This window comes from Saccostrea echinata, unplaced genomic scaffold (genome assembly GCF_033153115.1).
Source record: "Saccostrea echinata isolate AGI-Se365-2 ecotype Australia unplaced genomic scaffold, CSIRO_AGI_Sech_v1 ptg000008l, whole genome shotgun sequence".
Lineage (NCBI taxonomy): Eukaryota > Metazoa > Mollusca > Bivalvia > Ostreida > Ostreidae > Saccostrea > Saccostrea echinata.
Window position 1 is genome coordinate 8,621,847 of NW_026889757.1, and position 24,793 is coordinate 8,646,639.

At 33.6% G+C, this 24,793-nt stretch overlaps 1 protein-coding gene and 1 long non-coding RNA gene across 2 annotated transcripts in view; one reads left to right on the top strand and one right to left on the bottom strand.

The window, feature by feature from the left end:
* Positions 1 to 339: 339 nt before the first annotated feature.
* On the bottom strand, positions 340 to 5,967 carry LOC133181374 (uncharacterized). The gene is made up of 4 exons (XR_009720465.1): positions 5,871 to 5,967; positions 2,663 to 2,733; positions 1,004 to 1,168; positions 340 to 542 (listed from the first exon to the last, which is right to left on the bottom strand). It is a non-coding gene; the product is annotated as an uncharacterized LOC133181374 (long non-coding RNA).
* Positions 5,968 to 16,569: 10,602 nt separating this feature from the next.
* The window catches only part of LOC133181041 (uncharacterized), a 114,774-nt gene continuing 106,550 nt past the window's right edge, over positions 16,570 to 24,793 (top strand). Inside the window, exon 1 of the mRNA XM_061315571.1 lies at positions 16,570 to 17,955. Within this exon, the coding sequence (XP_061171555.1) occupies positions 16,570 to 17,955 (1,386 nt within the window). The remainder of the gene's footprint in view (positions 17,956 to 24,793) is intronic.

The following is a 24,793-nucleotide window of genomic DNA, read 5'->3' on the forward strand; positions in this document are numbered from 1 at the left end:
AATTGGAGCGTAGCGGTTTCCGTGTGTCTCATAAAAGGAAATTACAGGGAAACTTCAAGATTCCCTTATTTTTCTGAGACGGGAAGCAATGTGTAATTGTGGTGTAATAGTTTCCATACCATGGAAACTACAGGGTAGGTTGAGCATTTCAATTTCGAAAAATGATTGACAAGCAACTGGAAGCTCAAGGATCCCTGTATTTTCTATGGTTAATCTTTCTTGTCTAGAATATGAAAAGAGAACAGCAGGTTTAAATCAAAATATATATTATTAATTTCCTTGGTAAACTGTGTTTTCTTTTCAAAATCTATCAAGAAAATGTATAAAAAGGAAAAAGCATTATCAAATCATATGTTTAATAATTCATTTGATGTGCAAAAACATTATTTGAAAATGATATCAAAATAAATAAAATCATATATCTTGGTACACAATGAAGTAGTCTTTCACATCTAAGTCCATTCATAAAAACTTCTTTAAATACTCTATACTTCTTTCAACATTAGCTTCCGTTGTATTTTCTTCACATCATCTGCGTCAATCTGCAATATATTTTCATATAAAATTATTATTTGATGTAAGAATTGTATGCTTGAATATTATTTAGAAATCTTACAAGATCACTCAATGTCCTTTAATGTACCAATATCAGTGATTATAATTAGTTTCAGTCTTTAAATTTAATGACATGAAATCCGAATAATGAACATTACATAGTAAGGTTTTAAGCCAGATTAATATTAAAGCAGGTAAGATTGAGAATATGACCATCTCGTACATGTAGAACACTGCTTTTAGTTGAGTGAATTGGAGAGAAATGTGCTCTGGACAAGGATATTACGAATCTTTTTTTTTTCTTATTGACATTTGACCTAGAAATTTTGTTAAAGATCACTAAAAACCCTTCATCCCATGGCACACAAGCAAAATCATACCAAGGGAGAAAAATTATGCTCTGGACAAGGACTTTAAATAAAGATATATAGTGTGTTTTGATACTGACCTTTGACCTTGATAATTGGTCCAAGGTCACTTTTTACCCTCCATCCACAGGCACTGTATGAGTTAAATTTGAGTGAGATTGGGCTAAGAGGAGAAAAAATGTACTCAGGACAAGTGATATCAGATGGACAGACAGATCATCTCATGGCATCTGCAGAAGAGGACCCTAAAAAAAACAATGCACATACATGTTAAGCTATATCCATACAAGTCAATATGAATTCATCATATGTTGCATTGCATACACATGTTTTAATAATGTTTAATACCTTATGAATAATTTCATATTGCATGTACACTCAGTTTACATACAAATAATCTAAATTTCATCAAAAACGACCAACATATCAGCCATTCAAGATTTAGCTAATCAACATTCAGTACAAGTTCTATATGCTATCATATGTACAGACACTTACTAGTATTATTTACCTGCATTCTAAATCTTGTTTTATGTCATTGAAAATTAAGGCGATAGCCATTACCGATAACCAGTTTTTACCCCCAATTTATATACACGAATGTTGTAATGTTTGTTCAAAACTTCTCATTTATAAATATTATCTTATAGTATATTTAGTTAACATATACCTACAGTTAAAGCTTCAAAGTGTTTCATTGAATATTTTAGAAATTACAGTCATCAAAATACTGACCAGCCAGAAATCAGTAAATTTTTATTTTTCATTTTTGTCTTGTTTCATTTAACATATTTCAATGTTAGAAAGTTTTAGTAAGTTATAATATTTACTACTTTAGCATAGCCATACAGTTGAACTTTGGCATCTTGAATACCACAGATATGTCGAAGTAATTGGAAGTATTCTTTAAATATTTTACTCCTGATATCTCGAATCCTCAAATACATGTATCACAAAATAATTTTAATTGAACTTTGAACCTTGACAAAAACTACTCTTAAACAAATATTCATTATTCTTAAATTAAAGTCTACAGGTTACAAAATTATAAGTTGCTCAACAATGATCATATCAATAATATCTGAAAGAGTTGATCATTTCCCCTTGGGGTGAAGGGGGGGGGGGGAGGGGGCTTCCTCTGTACAATTTAAAATATCCTTACTTTGTGTCAACCTTGGTTAAAATTAGTGGTTCTTGAGAAGAAGTTGAAAATGTGAAAAGCTCACTGATGGATCGACAGTTTGATGGACAAAAGACAAAACAAAAGGTATCAGAAAAGTTCACTCGAGTTTTTAGCTCAGGTGAACTAAAATCCTCACTGCATGGTGTATATTATGCTAGATATCATCCAGACAGAAAATTTTATAGAGAAGTGAAAAAGACTCCAAGCCATACAATTTCATAAGGCCAAACAAAAAAATATGTTTGTTTACTGTTACATGCTGAAATAAAATAGGGTTGGTAGGTAGATTAAGATGCATGTAAAAGTTAAACTGACGAATGAGTGACTTATGGATTTTTATAACGAAAAAAAAAATTGTATTGGCTATTAGATATTGGGTCAGGGGGTGGGGGGGTGGGTGGGGGGTAACCGTAAACAAACATTTTTTTTATTATGCCTAACCTGTTGTTGTTTGCAGCTGGTAGTTCAACATTCCAATTAAAATTGGAATCAAGTTCTTTTCTTTTAATGCAATTGTCATACATGCCTATTTATGATTGAATTTATTACCACTTACCACATGATCACATCTTGATTCATCATACATCTTTAGTTACTGGTTCTCCTTTAATGTTAATTTTCTTCTCTCTGAAAGAATATATTATGTACAGTTACTACACTGTATTGCATTCTGATTTCACTTTTAAGACCAACAATAAACAAGAGTCCTCAGTGCCACTTTGCTCACCTGAGCACTTTGGGTAGGAAAAAGCATAAATCAGTTCTGTATTTAAAAGTTTAAATATAAAAGTGGTTCAGAGGGGGGGGGGGGGGGGTATGAATTCTATACTTTCAAAGGATGCTTTTGAATTAATATGATACACATTAGCATTGCTGTTCTTAAGAAGAAAATTTTTATTGATATATTCCTTTTCTTCCTTTTTACAGTAAAACTCGGTTATAACGAAGCCACTGGGGCCTGTGAAATTACTTCGCTATATCCTTAATTTGTTATATCCATATATTAAGGAATTAGTGAAATTTATTTAGCTGGGGATCCAAGAAAACTTCGCTATATCCGTGAATTCACAATATCCGTGTTCATACTAAATGAGTTTTACTGTATAACTATGATTCCCTGTTATGGCACCTTTATTCTCCTGGGGAGGGAGGGGGGAGTGTTGTGAATAAATTGAATCTACATTACTTCAGGATGCTTTTATATTATTATGACTAATTTTGACTATATTGGTCTTGAGAAGAATTTTAAAGATCTTTCCTATGTATCAGTATTGTTAGTAAAATGTTGATCGCCGATTGTGGCCCCATCCTACCCATGGGGGTCATGATTTTTAACAAACTTGCATCTACACTACCTGAAGATGCTTCCATATAAATATGACAAATCATGGCTTTGCTGTTCTTGAATAGAAGAAATTTCTAAGATTTTTCCTATGTACTTTGATCCTTCATTGTAGCCCCGTCCTACCCCGGGGGTCATGATTTGAACGAACTTGAATTTACACTAGCTGAGGATGTTTCAACATAAGTTTCATCTTTCCTGATACAGTGGTTCTAGTGAAGAAGATTTTCAAAGATTTTATCCTATGTATTCCTACGTAAAACTTGATCATCAATACGTTTTATTTCCATCAGTGAACTCTTCAAAATTAGAGGCGCGTTTGGCCGTCTGACTGGGACAGCATGGCGTTGCGGATAATACAAACCTGCCAATCTCAATCCAGTTTTAAATGTTAAATGTATTTGTCATTCCAATTAAAGAATAGAAGAACTAAAAGACATATGTGAGAGAGCGAGAACCCTAAATTTATCATCCATAATGATCCATTAATAAAAAATACGACATTTCCGAGAGGCATGTGTACCGGTATTGTATTTAGAGGTACCATACGATAAATAGATACTGTATCATACATACGATCAACAATAGACATAAATTGATATCGTTGTCATTCCTACTCTTGATGTATATAAAGTTCACAACAATAAAATATTTCATTTGCATTTTCTTAGGATTTGTTCATTGACATTCAACATATTGTTTACCATGTTTATGTTAGTTTGTCCCAGAAATCCCGCGAGATTTGTACATTTTCCGACTTTTTCACAAAAGAGTAGCACTGTGCACTAAGAAGTATAACTCTTCCATAGTGGAAATAGAATGTATTGTGGCCCCACCCTACACCCGGGGGTCATAATTTAAACAAATTTGAATCTACACTTCCTGAGGATGCTTCCAAATAAGTTTAATTTTTCCTGGCCCAGTGGTTCCAGAAAAGAAGATTTTAAATGATGCCATTAATTTTTCATTTATTTGTAATTATCTCCCATTAGAAGAAGATATGGTCCTTCATTTAAATAAAGTTGAATCCCCTTTACCCAAGGATACTTTGTAGCAAGTTTGATTGAAATTGGCCCTGTGGTTCTTGAGAAGAAGATTCAAATGTGAAAAGTTTAAGACAATGACAGCGACAGACAAATTTTGATCAGAAAAGCTCAATTGGCTCAGGTGAGCTATGACTGATTTGTTTGATGTACTCCAAAAGATCCATCAAAATCACCCCTACCCAATCATTTTTTTAAGTATTTTAATTTTACTTCATTTTTTTTTGGGGGGGGGGGGGGGGGGGGTTCCAGGGAAATAAAGTTTGTTTCATTATAAAGTTGAGGTTTATAATTTCTCCAAGACACTTGTTTTAATGAGAGCAATAAATATTAAACCTGTCTAGCTGTCCAGTGTGTAATGAAACATCAATAAATTTCTAATTCTGTGTTTTTGTATGACAAAAAATAAATTTGTTAGATACTGCCAAAAAAAAAAATCTACCTACCTACTTATCTATTTTACAAAATTTGGGTCGAAGTACACAGGGTTGTCCCTAAGAATTGAAATAGAAGGGGACATTTAAAATGTAGAAGGGGAACTGGGGTTCCTCCCTTACTAGGGAGTTTAGGAGGAATATCGAAATAACCGGGGGATTATTTACATCATTATAGTTGGGGAAATTCCTCGGCCCCCAGGTCTTAGAGACAACCCTGAGTACATCTGATCAAACAAAAGTATTTTTAATAATGGCCAAAACTTCAACAACTACCAGGGAGGAATAAAATAAACAAACAAAAATTTATCGTTATCATACAACATATATCAAACAAAAATTTCAAACAAATAACGATTCACTTATTTTTACCATTAGACTTCTATGATGTTGCGACCACCATCAATAACTGATGATTGTTACTCAGATGATTCATTTGCATTACTTGAAATACTATCAAAAATGATCAATATTTGTACATCTTGTAGGCTTATTATTTTTAACATTTTCAGTAAATCTCTCAGCAGGTCACACATGAGAAATTTTGTCTTTTGAACAGTAAACTATTTCAGTTTACAATCTATCACTAGATTGTTAAACAGTTGTTATATTATTATAGACAGTACTTACAAACCAATACATCTTCCCTATACATATCATCATTATGCATATGAATAAGGGTTGTGTTATGACTTTGTAAGATGTATATGTACTCTAGTTACAGACAATCTATTTAAATTGTTCTAATGATTCTTCATAATTTCTAATATTATCTGCCAAATAAAGGCGGCTTACAATAGTCAGAACTCTCTCTTTTAACTGTTTAAATTTCCATCGATGATGATGTCCTTCGTGAATAATCTGATAAGTTGAGATTGCGGACACTTTTTGTTTAAATATTGATGACTTAATCGTAATTTAGTAGGAGAAATAATTCATTTTTACCTTGTCGTTACATCATAAAAAGTTCCAGAAGTCCAAAAGTACAACAAGTTGCATTCCGAGAACACATGTATTCAAACCGGATATATGTTTGTCTGTATTAACAAAGAAACCATATTCGGTACAAACATTATTATCCGATTTAACAATGAAAAAAAAATTCATACACTTTTCATTTATTTATAGAGAGAGAGAACTATTATAGTAAGCATTCATTTTCATTTAAAAAAATCTACAAAGGCGAAACGTTAACATACAACATACAGCATGGAAAAAGACAAATGTGGTGCCATAGGGCCTAACTATACAAAGTCTACTATCTATACATCTATGATTGAACGTAAAACACTAAATATTGTATAATTCAAGTTTCTCTTTCCGTTTTTTCAATGTGTAAACTAACATATTTAAAACTTTGATATCAAACTTTTCAAAATGGCGTCAAAACGAATGTGGTCTTCGATGGGAAAGATTTGTTCTGCCCAATATTAATATTATTTACCGTAAAAAGTATATAAAAATATACGTACACTAATCCTTGGTTGTTGATCATTGCATTTTTCATAGTTTTAAAGACACTGGGTGGCGAAAACAACGTTAACTTTTCACATTTGCACCTTACACCCGAGTCCATCTCCGTCTTGCTCAACTCCAAAAATGGCGCCTCATGAAAATTGACCAATGAAATTAAAGCCTCTGCAGAGCGATGCATTATGGGAAACGGAACCTGTTTACGTTTATTATGTTAGAGGGTAATAAAAGTTTTTACATATAATGTAATTTCCCTATTACGGTGATTATGAGTTCATATCCTTAGTGAAGTTCTTCACTAATCATAGAAAGGGGGTGTTCCTCAATAAATTTGCTGATAATTAGTATACTATAGAAAACAAAGAGGTTTTCTGAGAGTGACCAGAGACATTTTATGTTTCTGGTGTGACCCCTCAAATTATTTGACTGGGGGGGGGGGGGGGGTACGTAGTGCCCATCCAAACAGAAAATGTCCGGTTCCCCCCCCCCTACTTTTTCATTAAATTATTCATTATTCTGATTAATGTATAATGTCACAACGAAAGATGTTAAACCTTTATACATGTATACATGTTTTAGAATTTGAAGCGTCAGAAAATGAATATTAGTTGAGGACCGTAGAAAATTAGGGGGGGGGGGGGGCATAGTGGACATGCCATACGTCCCTAAACATATTTTTTACAGTATAGAAAACAAAGCTTATTTCCTGTTGCGCCCCTCAAAATAAACGTTTGATGACTCTTTATCGGCTGTTTTTTATTTTGTGACAAGAATGTTGTCCTTTGAAGTCTGCCGTAAATTTCGATCTGCATTTGGCATGCAAATGAACTACATGACATGTATACAGAACAGTATATTTTATTTTTAGTGATGATGGAAAAGTTCGGTGTCAACAATTGCTAGTTAGTAGAAGGAATCAGGGTATGTTAGACTAGTATACACTAGTGAAAATCAAGACAAAATAATTTAATTACCAGCAAGGACGGTTCAAGAATAATAAAGATTTGATGATTTTTTTTCTCTTGTTCGGCTTTAGATACTATTTTGAACCCCCTCCTTTTTTGGTTTCGATTTTAGCCTGATATCAATAATAATCAGTGGACGAAATTGCTGGACTTTTTTCTATTTGCTATAATTTACTTCAAACATCTTTGCCTTTAGTTAAGATAATTCTCACCGTTATAATGTATCAGAATTTTTCACATTAAGTTTGAAAATTGATTTATAAAAAAAGAGAGTAAACACAAGGTGGAAAAAACGAATCAATATCTAAGCAAAGGTAGAGAAAACAGTGTTTTAATTTGGAAAACACCGGCCCGTAGAATGCGGGGGGGGGGGGAGGGGGGGCAGGGGGTGAAAGTAAATGGTTATGCTCTTCTTATTTATTTTTTTTTTTTTGTTGGCTTGTCAGATTTTTATGGAAGCCCCCCCCCCCCCACTTTTGAAAATGTTGCTACTGACCTGAAACACATAATTAAAATAAGCTCAGAATTATTGTAGGTAACCTACAATCATGTCCATTGCGTTCAGAATTTTAGTCGTAACTGGTAACAATTTGTCAATATTTGATCATCTGATTTGTTGGAAAATAATGCCCGGTGTATACTCGTTGATGTGCAGGGCTGTATATATATATACATGTACGTGGCTTTAGCCGTTCAGCCAGTACCGCCCTGTATCTTTCATATATAACTTTTTTCTGGTAATTTCTGGTAAGGTTTGCTAGTTAAGAACGTATTAACTTTCTGGTAAAGTTTGTGCCCCAAACTGAAATTATACAGGCCTATGGTTTGAGTAGACAGTTTTCAGTGCAGTTTTTTTTTAAAATAAGTAATGGTGCATGTAGGGGTATAAAAATCAAGAAATGGACGGCATGTATAAAGAAATGTTTGTACATGTAGAAGTATTGACAATCACCACATCAGTACATTATACCTAAATATCGAAAGAAACTATTTTCTCTCCATTTTTTGAAGGAGGGGGGGGGGCTTAAATTTGAAAGGGATAACCTTCCGTTTAACATAATACACGATTTAAAAATATTAAGTTTTCGCTAAGCATCTACGTGTAAAACAATTAATAATTTTTTTTTCTTCAATGAATTGCCTTAGCATGCAGTTCTTCAGAAGACGTTGTTCTTAAGGAAAAGAAAATCATGTTATATAAATATCACAGACTTTTCTTTATTTAGAGCCAGCATTGGTCTTTGTGTACAAAATGGCTAAATTAAATATACGTGCATGTATGCATTTAAGACCAACATTATTGTAATTCCCTGCGAAAAATGAAGACATATCAGGGTCTGTGTACAGATATATATAAAAAATAAGTTATTTAGTTAACACTCATTAATTTTATATATGAATATTATTCTGCTGTGTTATCTTATCAATGTCTTTGTAGAGGACTATATACGAAGTTCACACAAAACATTAGTAATTTAGTTCTTATGTTGTATAATAGATCCACCTACATCCTTTCTCATAAACAATTTGCGAATTAAGCAGGCAACAAAGTTGATAATTAACAATTCTTTCTATGTTTTCAATATTCAAAGTTTACATTGATGTCAAACAAGGACGATTCGTTATTTACCGATTAAGAAATTTTATTTCATTTATCTATGCACTTACAAATTTGTTTGAAAAAGAATTATGATTTAACACATAACGAGAATTTAGATTTATTCTAGACCGATAGAAAAGTATATTTAATTTTTAAACGGTTAGGAAATTTTGTTTTGTAATCAGTAATGAAAAAATAAAATACAATTCTATTTTTTTTAACTATCACTTTGAACATCTTAAAATTAATGTAGCTTATTTTATCAATATTCTGTGGTCTTATTGATAATTTAAATTATTTTTTTTTTAAATCAAATCAATGGCCAGCAGTTATCACCTAAATTTAAACTGAGTTTGTGGAGACTATGTGTATGTACATGCTTGACCACAGCCCATTGTTCCCCTTAGGGAGAAAACCCTCTCAAATCACATAGAATATACAAAAAATACACAGTCGCAGGTGTCTTCGCGACACGTGTCTCCACCTGTGGCACGTGAGAACAGGTGCCCGCGATTACAAAGTTTAGCGCAATGATTGAATTTTATCTGAACAGTTTACACTGATTTTTCTAAAATTAAAAGTTGTATTAAATCTTCTCTTACTACTAATTCCAATTCACGTGTCTTCATGAGTTTTACCGAGACTAAAATGTTAAAAAAATCTTTTATTTGTCACAGAATGTTCAATTTTATTACACAGAATTACACAAACAGTTTTTTTTATTATTCTTTTGATACACGTTTCCAAAATGTCTATTATCGGGAAAATAGTTGTAAACCACAGCATACGTGTTTTCCATATCTGGAAAACATGCAGGAAACTACAGGTTGATTGCTTCCATATCGGGAATATACGTGGAAACCACTACTGCATGTTTCCGCGGTTTCCCATATTGAGAAACTTACGGGAAACCACAGGTTGGTTGTTTCTATATCGGGAATCTACGTGGAAACCACTACTGCATGTTTCCACGGTTTCCCATATTGGGAAACTTATGGGAAACCACAGGTTGATTGTTTCCATATCGGGAATCAACGTGGAAACCACTATGTGGTTTCCATAAAATGGAAACTATATGGAAACTACTGATGTCACGATTCCCATATGTTTCCATCGGGTTTCCAAATTTGGGAAACCTGGCTTTTCATCCTGTGTCTAAAGTCAAGAGCTTCTAAGCTTCTAGACGCTTGTACTGGGCCTAATCGGGGGTGGGGAGGGGGGGGGGTGGGCTCTTGATTCCTCCAGGAGAAACCATTAAATGAGCTTTTCTATGCAATATTGCAGACCACGAAATTTTCTTCTCATTTTTAGATTTTTCTACGGAATGTTTATTTGTTTTTTACCGCGTTCCTTTCTGCAAGATTATGTTTTATGGCGGAAAGGCTTTAATTTCGGAAGTGTGAGGAAACCTTTGGGTGCCAAATCCATTTTGTATTTGATCAATCAGAGCTTTCAAATGTAAGAAATATTCGAATCTCAACCAATGAACTCATTGAGAGACCACTTTAATCAATATCGATCAAATTCTCTGCAATTTTTTTTACTCAAAAAAGCATGCAAGATACGCAGTATATATCTTTGTGTGATTTGATATGAATTTTTGCCTTTGGCAAGGGAATATTAAATTGAATAAAAGATCGTTCCTTATCACAAAACATGATGGATTCCATTTATCACATTTTTCACTTTACATGATGGATTTTTTAAAAATGGTTTTTACCTACATGTACTTTTAAACTTTTTATGTCTCTTTCGCTCAACTGTTGATTGCATTTAGTTTTACAAAATGTATAATATTAAATACAAATATTAAATTTTAAAAAAGAGTGCGTTGAAATAAATGCGAACTCGTACCTTGTTAAAATAGCATCTTTTAGTTCAATGATTCTTTTAATTTGAATTATTATGAATTCTATTTTCCTTGTTAAAAAAATTCAGACATATTCATATATTTGTTTGCATAACATTACAAGGCGTTGGGATACAAAGTGTAGGATATGAAAATTTTATCCAATGACTGATATCCTCTGGATATTGAAGGGCTAAACATGTGATTAAAAATATTGATGCTTACGTAGATAAAATCTGTGTGCTCTTCAAAAAATTTGAATTTGCACATTTTTGCATAATTGTCCTTTCAGTTCCGTTTCAAGCGATAAACAGATGGAAATTGCTTCTCAGAACACGGTCCAGCCGTTAGGATGATTGTGAAATGTTTCGTCTAGTGTCATTCAAGTTGTATAGACGAGTAATTAGGATAAAACAAAATATTACTTTGTTTTATGTTAAAGAAATATCGGCAGCTGTCTATACAATTTCCAATCATTTTGTGACGTCTGAATGTCATTTTGGAATATACTTTTTCTTCCTGTTAGGATGCACATTTGGAACAACATAAGTTATAATTTTTTAAAGGGAAAAATGAAACAATCAACCGGAATTCACATGTCGGTGCTGTCCGGGTTCAACATATTAGACACTTGTTTCTTAAATCGAACAGGCATGAAATATGATGTGACACACGTAATTTAAATTCCAGTCAATCAATCAAATTTACAGGAGAAAAAAATTCTATTTTGCTTAATTTGTTTATATCTTGTTTCAGTAACACAAACATTATTTTTCTTAGAAAATATATGAAGATGAAATAACAGAAAAATAATTGGTTTGCTCTGATGACATCAATTGTCATCAGATGGACAAGGAATTGTCTGTAACTTGTTCAGAAGAACCGTTTTATGGAACAAATAAAACAATTAAGGCAAATGTATTTGCCACTTTAAAAAGGTCATTTTGCCACAGGAAGCAGTGAGATCGTCACCAACGTCCATAAAAACGATTAAATTGTCGTGAATTAGTGCGATTATTGATAAGTTAATAATTTAATGTAGTTCACATGGCATTACCAGGATTCAGTTTAATCGTCTGTATCTGAACTTCAAATAGACAGAAAACACTGCAGGACCAAATCTACTTGATTTTTTAGAATACATTGATTTATAAAAATAAAGAAGACAAAAAGACAAGTGCAATGATTTCCCATATTTTCGTAAACAAAAAAAGTCGATGCGTCGATAAAAGAATAAAGCAGTGCTTAAAAATGTAGAAATTCTAGGATTTGAAATGCCATTTTTATTCACTATCAAACATTTTCGTTGATCTTATTTTGTCTGCAAATGTGGAACCAGTCCTTGATAGGTATAATTTTGCTTCCAAAATTTAAAAAACGAGATTTAAATGAAAATCCTGTTTAACCCCTTTGACATATTTATAATGTCAAGATTTTGTGATATCGTTCCTCTTCACAAATCCTTGACAAAAATCGCTATTTAACAGTACATATGACGTAATTAATTATAAACCAACCAATGAGAATATATCTTTCAAATCCGGTTTTCAAGCTGCTGAATGCCATAGCACATCTTTTATGATTGTAAGGAAAAGGATCGTCTAAAAATTATTCTTCATTATTTTATTTGAAGAAACGAGTCACAAACCCAACAATAATGCCACTTTTCATTTTAAGGACAACTCATATTTGTTTACAAAACTTACCTACAAAATAAGGCTGTTTTCTGATTGGTTCCCAGTCCTAGACTGGGAACAAATGAAATGGTTGCTTTCTAGCCTGACTTTTAAATAGCGATTTTTTCAAGGATTTTGAAGAGAAACGATATCACAAAACGTCGATATTGTGAAGATGCCCCATAGAAAACTGATTTTATGATTCTTAGGAAATTGTGTATATTATCATGCAAACTTCGAAGCATTTATAATACCTCCCGCTATTCAAGCGAGGGGTGAGGGTACATGTATATAGAGATAGAGTAGTCCTTCGGTCTGTACGTCCTTCACACTTTAGGGTATCCATCTCTTATCCGCAACCCCTTCATTGTGCACCTCTTATTTTACGTTTCGATCGGACACATACTACTGAATAAAATTTAATGAAACTCTAATATATAGTGCCATTTCGCAATTCCTATTTCGTGTTCTGATTGAGGTTTCAAATAGCAAAAAAGGACTTTCCTGTTTTCAGAGACAAATGATGGAAATGATGGTTAAAGACTTCATTACAGGAATATATGAAAGCATTATATATATATATATATATATATATATATATATATATATATATATATATATATATATATATATATATATATATATATATATATATATATATATAAAATATTTAATTTTGTTTGTATTCTAGCCTCTGATTGGTTAATATCCAAAAAGGAACACAAATTATTTCTGTATAACCTGGTTTGGTATGGGGACACACCCCCCTGACAACCAGCTGAACTATAGAATCATCTGTATCCATACAATCCTCTCATTTCCAGTCCTCTGGATTCATGGAAAATTCCAGATTTAATAAATGTACCTTTAACTTAACAATAATTCGATCTTACCACATGTAAACAAACAACAAGGCTGCAGCTAGGCCTATGCATCAGTTTTTACCCCCCCCCCCTCGCTTCCCATCACTTCCGTTACTTCCGTCACTACGGTTGTATTATTGAGCGACAACTTTGAACTAATAAAAAGCAACGAAATTTTACACCCTTAGTTATTTAATGATTTTAAAATTAAATTATAAGGAATTACTCTAATTCTTGGCCAAATTATTCTAGTATAACCTGGTTTGGGTCAGTTTACGCTGTTTTATAATCCGCTTCGCGTAAAATACGAATGAAAACGTGCAACGACATTATCAACATATACTTCCGTTATTTATAATAGTAGAACATTGATGATCGGAACTGAATATTCCGGATTTTATTCACTTTCTATCTCTCGAACCCCTCGATCTCTCGAACTTTTCTTGCGGTCCCTTGAACTTCGAGAGATCGAGAGTCACCTGTATATATATTCCTGTAGTGAAGACTTTAACCATCATTCCATCATTTGTCTCTGAAAACAATAATCAAATATTTCTATTGTGTAAAGACGATTGCTCCATTTGTCATTGAAAAGACAAACTGGAAAAACAACATAGAAACATCAGATCAGGCATTAATGCAGACTGAAAAATTCGAAGTTGGAAGACCGGTCCAGGTGCAAAATACGCTGTAATATCCAAAGCTATTTCTGAGATTTGTTTGTCTGCCTGTCTTGTTATAATCTGTCTTCCAAATGAATTCATGATCAATAGTCATCATACACATAAACAGTAATATGAGAAAGTGTACAGTGTAGTCTAAAATCGAATTTTGTTCTGTATTTTGCCTATGAAATATTGGTTTGTCGGCTTTCTCGAAGAAAAAGAATTGATCAAAAGAACAAGGTTTTACTTGTTCAAATCAAACCAAAGACGTATACATTACACTGTTCTTTGACAGGCACTGTTTTATTTTTATCATTTTTCAACAGAAAGGTTTGTTTTTCACTCTAAATACGCCTATTAAGAACACAATACACAACCCTCAATCTCGACGACTCTGATATATTGCAGAATATTTAAATGAATGAGTGAATAGTTTTAAGATTATAAATAAACTGTGTATGTCCACCATCAACAGTCAACTTTGTAATCAAGATCCCTTAACTCTAGTAAAATGGTCAAATACTTGCAGATTTTGGTTAGTGACCTTCTAGTAAAACTGTAATAAAACGGCCAAATACTTGCAGATTTTGGTTAGTAACATTCCTTCCAAACATGTTGCAATCTCGCTCAAAGGACTGGAGAGCCTTTGGTCGTGATACTTCTGTTGATCCATTGCTATTTTCGTCTTCTATCTGGTGTGATTTGTTTTCCTGGCATTTCGAACACCATGTCAAGTGGCATAAACACTGAGGAAAGTGGTCTACTTTTCGAACTGAAAAAAAACCCCATGTACTTATCAATCTGCCTTGACAACGTTTTGATCGTGCACGTGACACTTCTGTTGAGCCATTGCCATTTTTATATTTTCTATGATATGTTTTGACCCGTTTCAAATTTTCATTTATTCCCATCATTTCGGATATGACGTCTTTGTCCAGCATCAGGAAATAGGAGTGTAGATATTTATACCATTCCGAAAGACGGTCACTTACTGTATTTATTATGGTCTCTTGAAAATGCCCTATCACCCCATCGCTATATAGATGATAATAGACATTGTGGTTGATTCCCTTTTTATTTTATCTGAAGCTCCTGGCTATCTCGGTCATAGTGGAATCATTGCTGTCACAACAAAAGGGGCACTTTAAGCAACAATAAGTTTTCCTACTATCTTTGCTTGTTTTCCCCCTTTTCCCATCAGCCTTGTCAGATTTAATCCTTGACGAAGGTGCTGAAGAATTTAGGAATTCGAATTCGCATGTGATCAGAATACGCGTATAAAACGAAAATGAATGTTACTTTTATTTCTAAACGTCTAGTAAAAGACATGAAATTTGTTTTCCGAGAAAATGTAGTGGAAAGGTAACATTTTAAATGAGCAATTTATATCTTTTAGTGGCCCAAGTCCTTTTTGACTGATTCAGAAATCTTATGTTTAGACCTACGAAAGAATGGAAAAAATATAAGGATATAAATGATTTATCAGAGATTAGATCTACATGTACAGATTCCACGCCGTTAATAACCTTTTCCTTTTATGATTCGAGTATTTTGGAAACAATTTCTTTTTCTTTTCAGGTCATTAATTATCCATCTCTAGAGCAAATAAAAGTCGTACTGATTACGAACAAGAAAACAATCTCTCCGAGGGTTAAGGCATGCAAATCGGTGCATGACAAAGCAAGAATGACCAAATGAAAAGAACTTTAAAGTTCTTACATCTGAAATTAGAGAGCGCACACGTAAATTAATAATGATCTCGAAGAAGACATGAAACGGAGTTCTGAATTCATGGAAATCTGTTCGTTTCTTCCGTTTATCGACTTTTTATTACAAAACAACAATGGGAATTATTGAATTAAAGCGCTTGTGAAACAGTCAGGGGGTAGACCTATTTTCGTATTTGGGCTAGATTTCAGAACTAGAAATAGATTTGCTTAATGTAGATTATGAAACGATATTATGCCAGATTTGGGATATTAATCACGGTCATCCGAGTGACGTCAGATGTGGTCATTTTTTTTCCCTCTCTCAGATCATGAACCAGTATTGCTATTGCGCAATTCATATAATGCGTTGTTTTGTGGATTGACTGAGTTTCTTCAAAACAACCTGACAAATGAAATTAATTTAGCTGTGAAAAACTAGTCACATAAAAATGTAGTAGGGAAAAGAGAAAAAAATACGCTGCATTAATTCGATCTTTAAAGAGAATGTTGATTACATGTATAACTGTAATTCTATTAAAATAGTTTTCTTTTGCATTCTGGTTTTTTCCTTCATTTTTTAAACATCTTTTCCCCCCGTTTCAATATTTCATTCTATGTGTTTATATTTCATCTTATATTATTATTATATTATCGTCTATCATCTTAATATGGTGTTTATTTCTTAATGGTTACCTTGCTATTTTATTCGTATGTTTTTCTAGAATATATCACTTGGATGCTCAATGGAACAATATGTCTTAAGGGGGAATTGGATTTACCAGTATTTCGTTTCATTTGTTTTAATTTTCATTTATTTATTTTTACAGAACAACATGAATTTAAAATGAGTCACCATTGGGAATGGACAAGAACAAATGGTCTAGGACATGATTACAGCGATTCACGGGGACTTTTACCTGGAAAAGAATGCACGGGCATGCGCAGCCCGATTCCAGACCTTGTGGTTGTACCCGAACTTCAGGAACAAAATTCCTTCCAAGAAGTTAGCCCAGGACTGCTATGTACCCAAGCATTCTTGTCACCTCGAAGTTCCGGGTCATCTGCCGCTCGTGCAAGTAGTATTACGTCTTCAATTTTTGATTTGTCATTCGAAAGCGCGCAATTAGAAAAGGCTTTGGTAGAAGATGACACTAAAAGCCTTCAAAAGATTTTTGAAATCCATTTTGCAAAATTTCCGCGGAAAACCAGGGAGGACAGGCTGAGTGTAGGTTCACGAAGTCGACGCCCGAGCAGTCGCTTTAGTACTGACACGGAGATCAACAGGCGATGCCCTACCCCAATAGAGTCTTTCGATCGTCGAGAGAGCGTGACGCCTGAATGTGACATTCCATTAATATTTAGAACTGCTCTGCATGTTGCTATTCATAACAACTCAACTGATGCTGTCAAACTTTTGTTAAGATGCAATATTGATCCTAATTTCCCCACCGCTAATTTGATCAGTCACATAAAACCAGGATGCCATGCTATCGACGCACTGAAAATTAATATAGTAAAGCCTTCTTCTGCACAGAGGGGAAGCTTGAGTCCACAGATCGATTATCATAACACGAGGGCTGATCACTTCGGCATCAATAATGACGAGACTAGCATCAGTTTAGCTCCGCCCGCACCCGTCACCAGCAACGATTTTGGAGACTATTCAGTCGATGATCTCTATCACCTGCCTCCGCTGTTTTTGTCCGTCTTTGAGCAGAAGCCTGTGTTAACACACTTGTTGTTGCTGCACGGGGCTGACCCCACCGTGCAAGACGCACGTGGAAACACACCTTTACATCTCGCCGTATCGGCCGCGTATTTCAACCTACATTGTGTTAGAGAATTATTGCAATACGGTGCGAAAACGCATGAAAAAAATCTCGATGGAAACACACCTTTTGATATCTATCACAACGTAAGTGTAGAGCAGCAGACGGTAATACATGCTTTACTGTCAGGCTATTCAGTGAGTAGGTTAGCAGACCCGAACGTTAGTCTGGTCCTGGAAGACAGCTGCAAAAGCAGCAAGAGTGACACAAATTCCGACACGTTGTCGGGACGACTGTTGAGGAGGTTCTCTAAATCTGCCAAATTTCGTCCCAATGTTGGATCGACAAAGGAGATATTTCATGAAATGAGGGAAAGGTTGTCGTCTGCGAGTTCGGGTAGGAGTGCGCGTAGCAAGCACCAATCTGTTATTGCAGAAGATTTGGACAGCGATGTATCACTGGTGAGTTGTATGTTTTTTTTAGCCTTTTGGTGACGGTATTTTTGCAGTAGACTATGATTTTTGCTGTTAATTTTTATTTGACCGTTAAAGATCATCCAACAGTTTTTGGTCTGTGTATACTACTGTTTCAGTTGACACTGTTGTCTATCCTCTCAGAATATCATCCTGCCGACTCGCATGGGTTTTAACAATCGTTCTTAATAATTGTATTGAAAAGCCTTACTACTTTTTTAATTGATTATGGAGTGAAGTGGACATTTCCTTTAAGATTTAAATTTGGAAAATTGACGAAATATAACCCAAATTTGAAAAGCAGAACGCAGACAAATTTATTAGGTTAAAGCCTTTGTGCACTTTATAAACGCAATCGAGATTATTGCCAATCATTTCTCATAAATCCGAATATAAAATTATCTTATCATTTGAAATAGACACAAAAGACAGAAGCATATCAAAAGAAAAATGTTTATAAAAATAATCAATATGAAAGAAGCATACTCAAGATTTCTTGTTGGTTCATATGTTCTGAAACACAACCTTTTGAATGCAACAATTTTAGTAAAACCTCGTTTAATATATATTCTGCAACCATGCAGGCAGTTGAAATTATATATATATATATATATATATATATATATATATATATATATATATATATATATATATATATATATATATATATATATATATATATATATATACTATTAAATATGGTTTGTAGCTATAATAACCTGCATGACCTAAATAATTAATGTAACTCAATCTGATCATCCTCTAAAATGTCTCTGGTACATTAAATTCATCTAAATTGAGGACATGACCCTATTGTTTAATTATGCTCGACGGATCAGAATTCAAACAACACAGTAGATATTTTGTCATATAGAATCATAAACTATTCATTTCACGCCGAACTCATTATCTCCGGATCGATAACAAAACAGTTCATCTTCAATCAATACTAATGAACGAGATAAAAGAGAAAATGACATTCCAAAGATGACTAGTTGTGTCACCTCCAGCAATGAAAAACCAAGCTTCCATTTTCAATTTTCGCTGTGTTAGATCATTATGGGTTTTTGAAAATATTTAATTAGCAAAATCGCAAAAACATACGCTGATTTTGCTGTTTAATTACACTGATTAATCACACAATGTGACATCAAATATTTATATACATGTACAATGTGACATCAAGTATAAGGCAATCACCAAGAACGTGTTTTGAACAAAAACAAAATTTATATACAGTGTAAGTAAATACAAAAGATTAGTATGATTAAGCGTTATTATTTTATTTATTTAATGGAAGGTATTAAATCGTCGATTATTTATACTTTAGTGTGCTGCTAACAAGCAATGCTATGACGTAATTATCACGTCTTAATGAAAGGAGACTCACTATTCATTGGTTTATGCTACATCATTTCGTGCACGTACGGTCACATATTGGATTCCATCCGATCAGGTACATATGTAACAAAAAAATGTATTACACTAATATGCGCATATGTTGCTCGGTAGATTACTTTGTCGTGTAGTAATGTAGATACCCATTATCTTTAATGTCATATATCGATTCATGTACTACAATTTTTTTTCTAAATATCTTTATTCTGATATACCCCCTCCAAACAAATTTTGTAATTGTCAGCAAAACGAAAATATGTCTACTCAGAAAAGGATAAATTTTTCATTGATGTTTCTAGAAAACGTCTCTAAGTTTGCAATGGGAAATTTCTTTCACAAGAAAAACGTCTTGTTTGTAGTCGAGACACTCTAGAGTCATATATCGCGCTAGAAAGTCTAAAACATATAATAGTGGACTATTATATACCCTCCAAGTGCACCCAAAATTGTTCTAACCATTTAAGCACATGATATTAGCATCCAAACCCAAGGTTTCAGTTATAAATTTGACATTAATTAAAAATTATGCTGAAACTTGTGAGAAAGATCTTTTTTTTCTTTTTCTATGTTATGTGAAGAGAATAAGAAAACATATACATCTAATTATAAAAGCTTCCTCCAAAGTGAGGAATCTTCTTAATTTCGGCATGCCCGTCAGTCCTCTCCTTCCTTCTGTCTGTTCAACAATTCATCCCTATGTCCTACCTCTTGAAACCCTGACTGGTCACTATTCAAACTTTTGTGTCGTTCATGACCTAATGGAGTAACATGATCTTGACTAATATATTAAAGTCAAAGTTAATGAACAAAGTAAGTAGTGTCGAGACTATTACTCTGGAACATGTGATTGGAATAAATTTCAATCTTGGATATGTTGATGCTGATGACTCTGGTGTGTCATGAACTTGACTCAAGAACAAATTATTTCAAAAGTCTCTTGTGTATGGGACCAGCCGTTTGGAACCTATCCTATATAATATCCTATACTCAAACTTGAGTATATTGGTGTGTCCTGTTTTTGAATTACCGGGTAATTAATGTAAAAAATAAAATGCTTTCTTTGGTAGCTAGTACGGGAATTAATGTTGCAGCTGTTGCAGGAAAAATACATAACCCTCGTAAGCGGGTTATGTAATTTTTTTCTGCAACAGCTGCAGCGTTCATTCCCGTACTAACAATCAAAGAAAAACATTTTATTTTCTATATTTATATCTGTACAAATAATCGTGTACAAATAATACTCTAAAGTAGGATTAAGTAGTGTAAAAATTGTATTATTAGTATGTACGTAATTGTACGTTTCTTTGATGAAAGGGCCACTGCTCAAGAAATCTGTGCAGGTGATATGCTTAGTGGTGTTTACTGACTGATAAACGACAAATATTCAGTGGATGTTAATATAATGTATTTCAAATTACACGGTCCACGTAAAGGAATGTTGATATTAAGTTACAATTTTTTCAAGTCAGTAACTTTTTACTTCTCGATTGAAATATGTATGTTAAATCTATGCCATTAACCATGGCAATAAATATGTTTATATTGATTCAGCAGTGTCGACAAGGTCATTCACCAATGGCTATTGTATAGAGATACCAGATTCTCTTAAGCAGACAAAAATATTTTTGAATGTTCTGCTTCCCTATCATTCTTCTTAATAAAGTTAGCATTTGAAAGACCTGTCATAATCCTAGGAAATGAATGATATATCGGGTGTATCTATGAATGTTAAATTTGAAAGGTAAATGGAATTAAAAAGGGGGGTCCAAACGTCAGATAATCATTGCAGATTTAAATGACATTTGAGATCTTTCCTAATTATTCAGTCAATTAAATAAGTTACTTGATAATTTGATGGATTAAACGTTCAGAATGGAATACAAGGCTCAAGGAGCCTATTTGAGAGGTAGATCTAATATTAAGCTTCCGAAAAGAAATTTATGTAGAAAATGTAAAACTGCAGAACTTTTGTTGAATTGCTCACTGCAAATTTCACAACTGGAATATACTTTTCAATTTAAAATGTAGCAGTGGATATTTGCATTGTTTGTATTTTTTTCCTTTGTTCTTTTTTTTTCATAAAAGCAGGTTTGCTTTTGTAGATTTCAACAATAGTATTAATCATTAATAACTGTCACGTTAAACGGCCACTTTTATATAAATACGTACTGTTGTTGATATTGTTCGTTTGCTCTCATTTATTCAATATTGATATCAGGCTTCATATTACATTTGTGAAAAATAATGAAATTAATAATTGTCTCATACTTCTAAACGTAATTTTTGACAACCATAGAAATATTAGGAAACAGGTTCGTATGAGCACAAGAAACGAAGGAAAACGGACATAGTGGATCGTTATTTTCCTACTTCAATAAGGTTTTTACTTTATAATCGATTATCAGGGCAATGAGGAATATGATACAGAAAGATCAAATAACAACAAAACAACAAAACAGAGTTCCAACAAAGGCAAGGTGATTAGCATGAGCCGCGGGAAAATTAGTGAGCGAAAATGAACTGCGCAAAAACTTGCTCAAAGGTCAATCGTATTAACATTGCATATTTCACCATACCGGACGGATATAAAGATAGATTAATATCTGCAATCAGAAATCAACAACTGACTTTTAATTAACGATGAAGAACTGCAAAATATTTATTTTAATTTTCTTCCGAGTAAGAAAATATGCCATATATATATCTCTCTGTCGTACTGTTGATACGGGCTGTTAATAAATTATAATATGTTGCAAGTTAAGTTAAAATAGTGCAGACTTTGAAGTGCAAACTTCAAGAAAACTGTTTTGATTACATCAATATAAGAACAAAGGGGTTCCGAATGATGTTGCAATCGATCCGGAAACTGTTCTTGTAATGTTTCCCCGATCCGTGTGTCAAGCAGTTTTTTTTTAATTACTGCAAAAATCGTAATTAGGGCGTTTACCAAATATCTTTAACATGGCCATGAAAATCGATAGAACGCGATTTTTTCGGTATTTACAAGTATAAACTAATCAAACAGTAAAGGTGTAGTTTAAGCCTACTAAATGAAAACAACGGATTACTATTATTTATACAAACGCCTATAAGCCTCACGAATATACAATTTAATGTGATTAATGTTTTAAGCTATTCTTTTCACGAGGATTTAGACCTGAGTTCAAAACAATATTTTTTTACTTTTGTGATGTATTAACAAGTATCAAAAAAGTCTAAACACATTACCGTGTTGAAAAAAATATCGAGCACTACCCATACAAGGAAATAGATCATTTTCAGACTATAATCTCTTAGAACGATCGTTTGATATTTTCTTTGCAAGTCATGCATTGGGTGGTTTAAAAATCGTGGTTGAACTTACGAGCCTAGATTCCATAGGCACTTGTTTCTGTAATAATTTTTTAACCCATAGTATAATAATAACACAAGGTATGTAACTCCGAATTGCATGGAGTACCACCCTCCCCAGAATCGATGTCATTTATACTTTCAGAGAAAATGGACTGGCAAACTGTTTATTACTCTTCTCTATTTACTAAAGAAAAAGGGTATCATTTTAAAACATCTATCAGGATATCAATACGGGTTAGCACGTGATCAAATCCTTATTATTATCAACCTTAATTATTACATGCAGTTACATTTGTAACTTATGTATAACATAAATTTGCCTGATTATAATCTTTAACGCATGAAATGTTTTATTTTTCAAAACTCAACGGCACAAATTTGATCCACTGAATGTGCGACGACCCTTTATGATGTCACTGAGAAATTACGTCGAACATTTATGACTTGAGAAACCTGTGTTTATACTTTGATAGAAATGCGTTGCTAAAAAAATTTAATTAAATAGTGTTATATAAAATAAACATTTGCAAATGTAAATACATGTATACAACGATATATGCCATGCTTGTTTTACTTTTCTTTAATCTCCGTAAGCAGCGTCAAATCTGCTCGCCGACTGGAAAATTCGTCTCACACCACGAAGTGGTATGTACTAATCTCTGGCAGAATATGTTCATTAAGATTGGCTAAAAATATGTTTCTGAAAATTAAAATAAAACGTAAACAAATTTTATTGATTCACTGCATTGAATTTTTAAACCGACTAATTAGCTCACCTGAGCTGAAAGCTCAAGTGAGCTTTTCTGATCACCCGTTGTCCGTCCGTCTGTCCGTCCGTCCGTCTGTAAACTTTTCACATTTTCAACTTCTTCTCAAGAACAACTGGGCCAATTTTAACCAAACGTGGTACAAAGTATCCTTAAAGCTGAAACTTATGTGGAAGCATTCTGGGGTAGAGTAGATTCTAAATTGTTCAAATCATGACCCCCGGGGGCAGGCCTGGGCCACAATAGGAAATACAAGTTTTACGATGAAATATATGGGAAAAATCCTTAAAAATCTTCTTCTCAAGAACCACTGAGCCAGAAAAGCTGAAACTTATGTGGAAGCATCCTGGGGTAGTGTAGATTCTAAATTGTTCAAATCATGACCCCCGGGGGTAGGGCGAGGCCACAATAGGAAATACAAGTTTTACATTGAAATATATATATATAGGAAAAATCTTCTTCTCAAGAACCACTGGTCCAGAAAAGCTGAAACTTATATGTGGAAGCATCCTGGGGTAGTGTAGATTCTAAATTGTTCAAATCATGACCCCCGGGGGTAGGCTTGGCCACAATAGGGAATACAAGTTTTACATTGAAATATATAGGAAAAATCTTTAAAAATCTTTTCTCAAGAACCACTGAGCCAGAAAAGCTGAAACTTATGTGGAAGCATCCTCAAGTAGTGTACACTCTAAATTGTTCAAATCATGACCCCGGGGATAGGGCGGGGCCCCAATAGGGGGAATACCAAGTTTTACATTGAAATATATAGGAAAAATCTTTAAAAATCTTCTCAAGAACCACTGGATTAGAAAAGCTGAAACTTATGTGGAAGCATCCTAGGGTAGTGTAGATTCTAAATTGTTCAAATCATGGCCCCTGGGGGTAGGGCGGGGCCACAATAGGTATTACAAGGGAGGAAGTCTGGTAATGAACAGCATGGCCAAAGTTACTCAGGTGATATATGTGGCCCATGGGCCTCTTGTTTTTAAATTTTGCTTTCTGTCCGAGTTTGTGGATGTATAAAAATAGAAACAAGCATGTCATATTGTTGTCTAGATAAATTAGAGACGACACAAGTGTATGTTCCCCCTTTATCTTTACTTGGAGATTATATATACTTCTTGTTTGGAAATCTTGTAATTATTGGTGGTCTGAAGGTGTAAGCAACCTGAAATGTAAGGGTCGTTATTGCGAAATCAGGAGCAGTTTAACACATTTTGCTTACCATATATCCATTTCGTATAGACAAACATTTTATTGACTACAACAAAATTGTCAAAGATTGACGCTTTAATTGGAAAAGA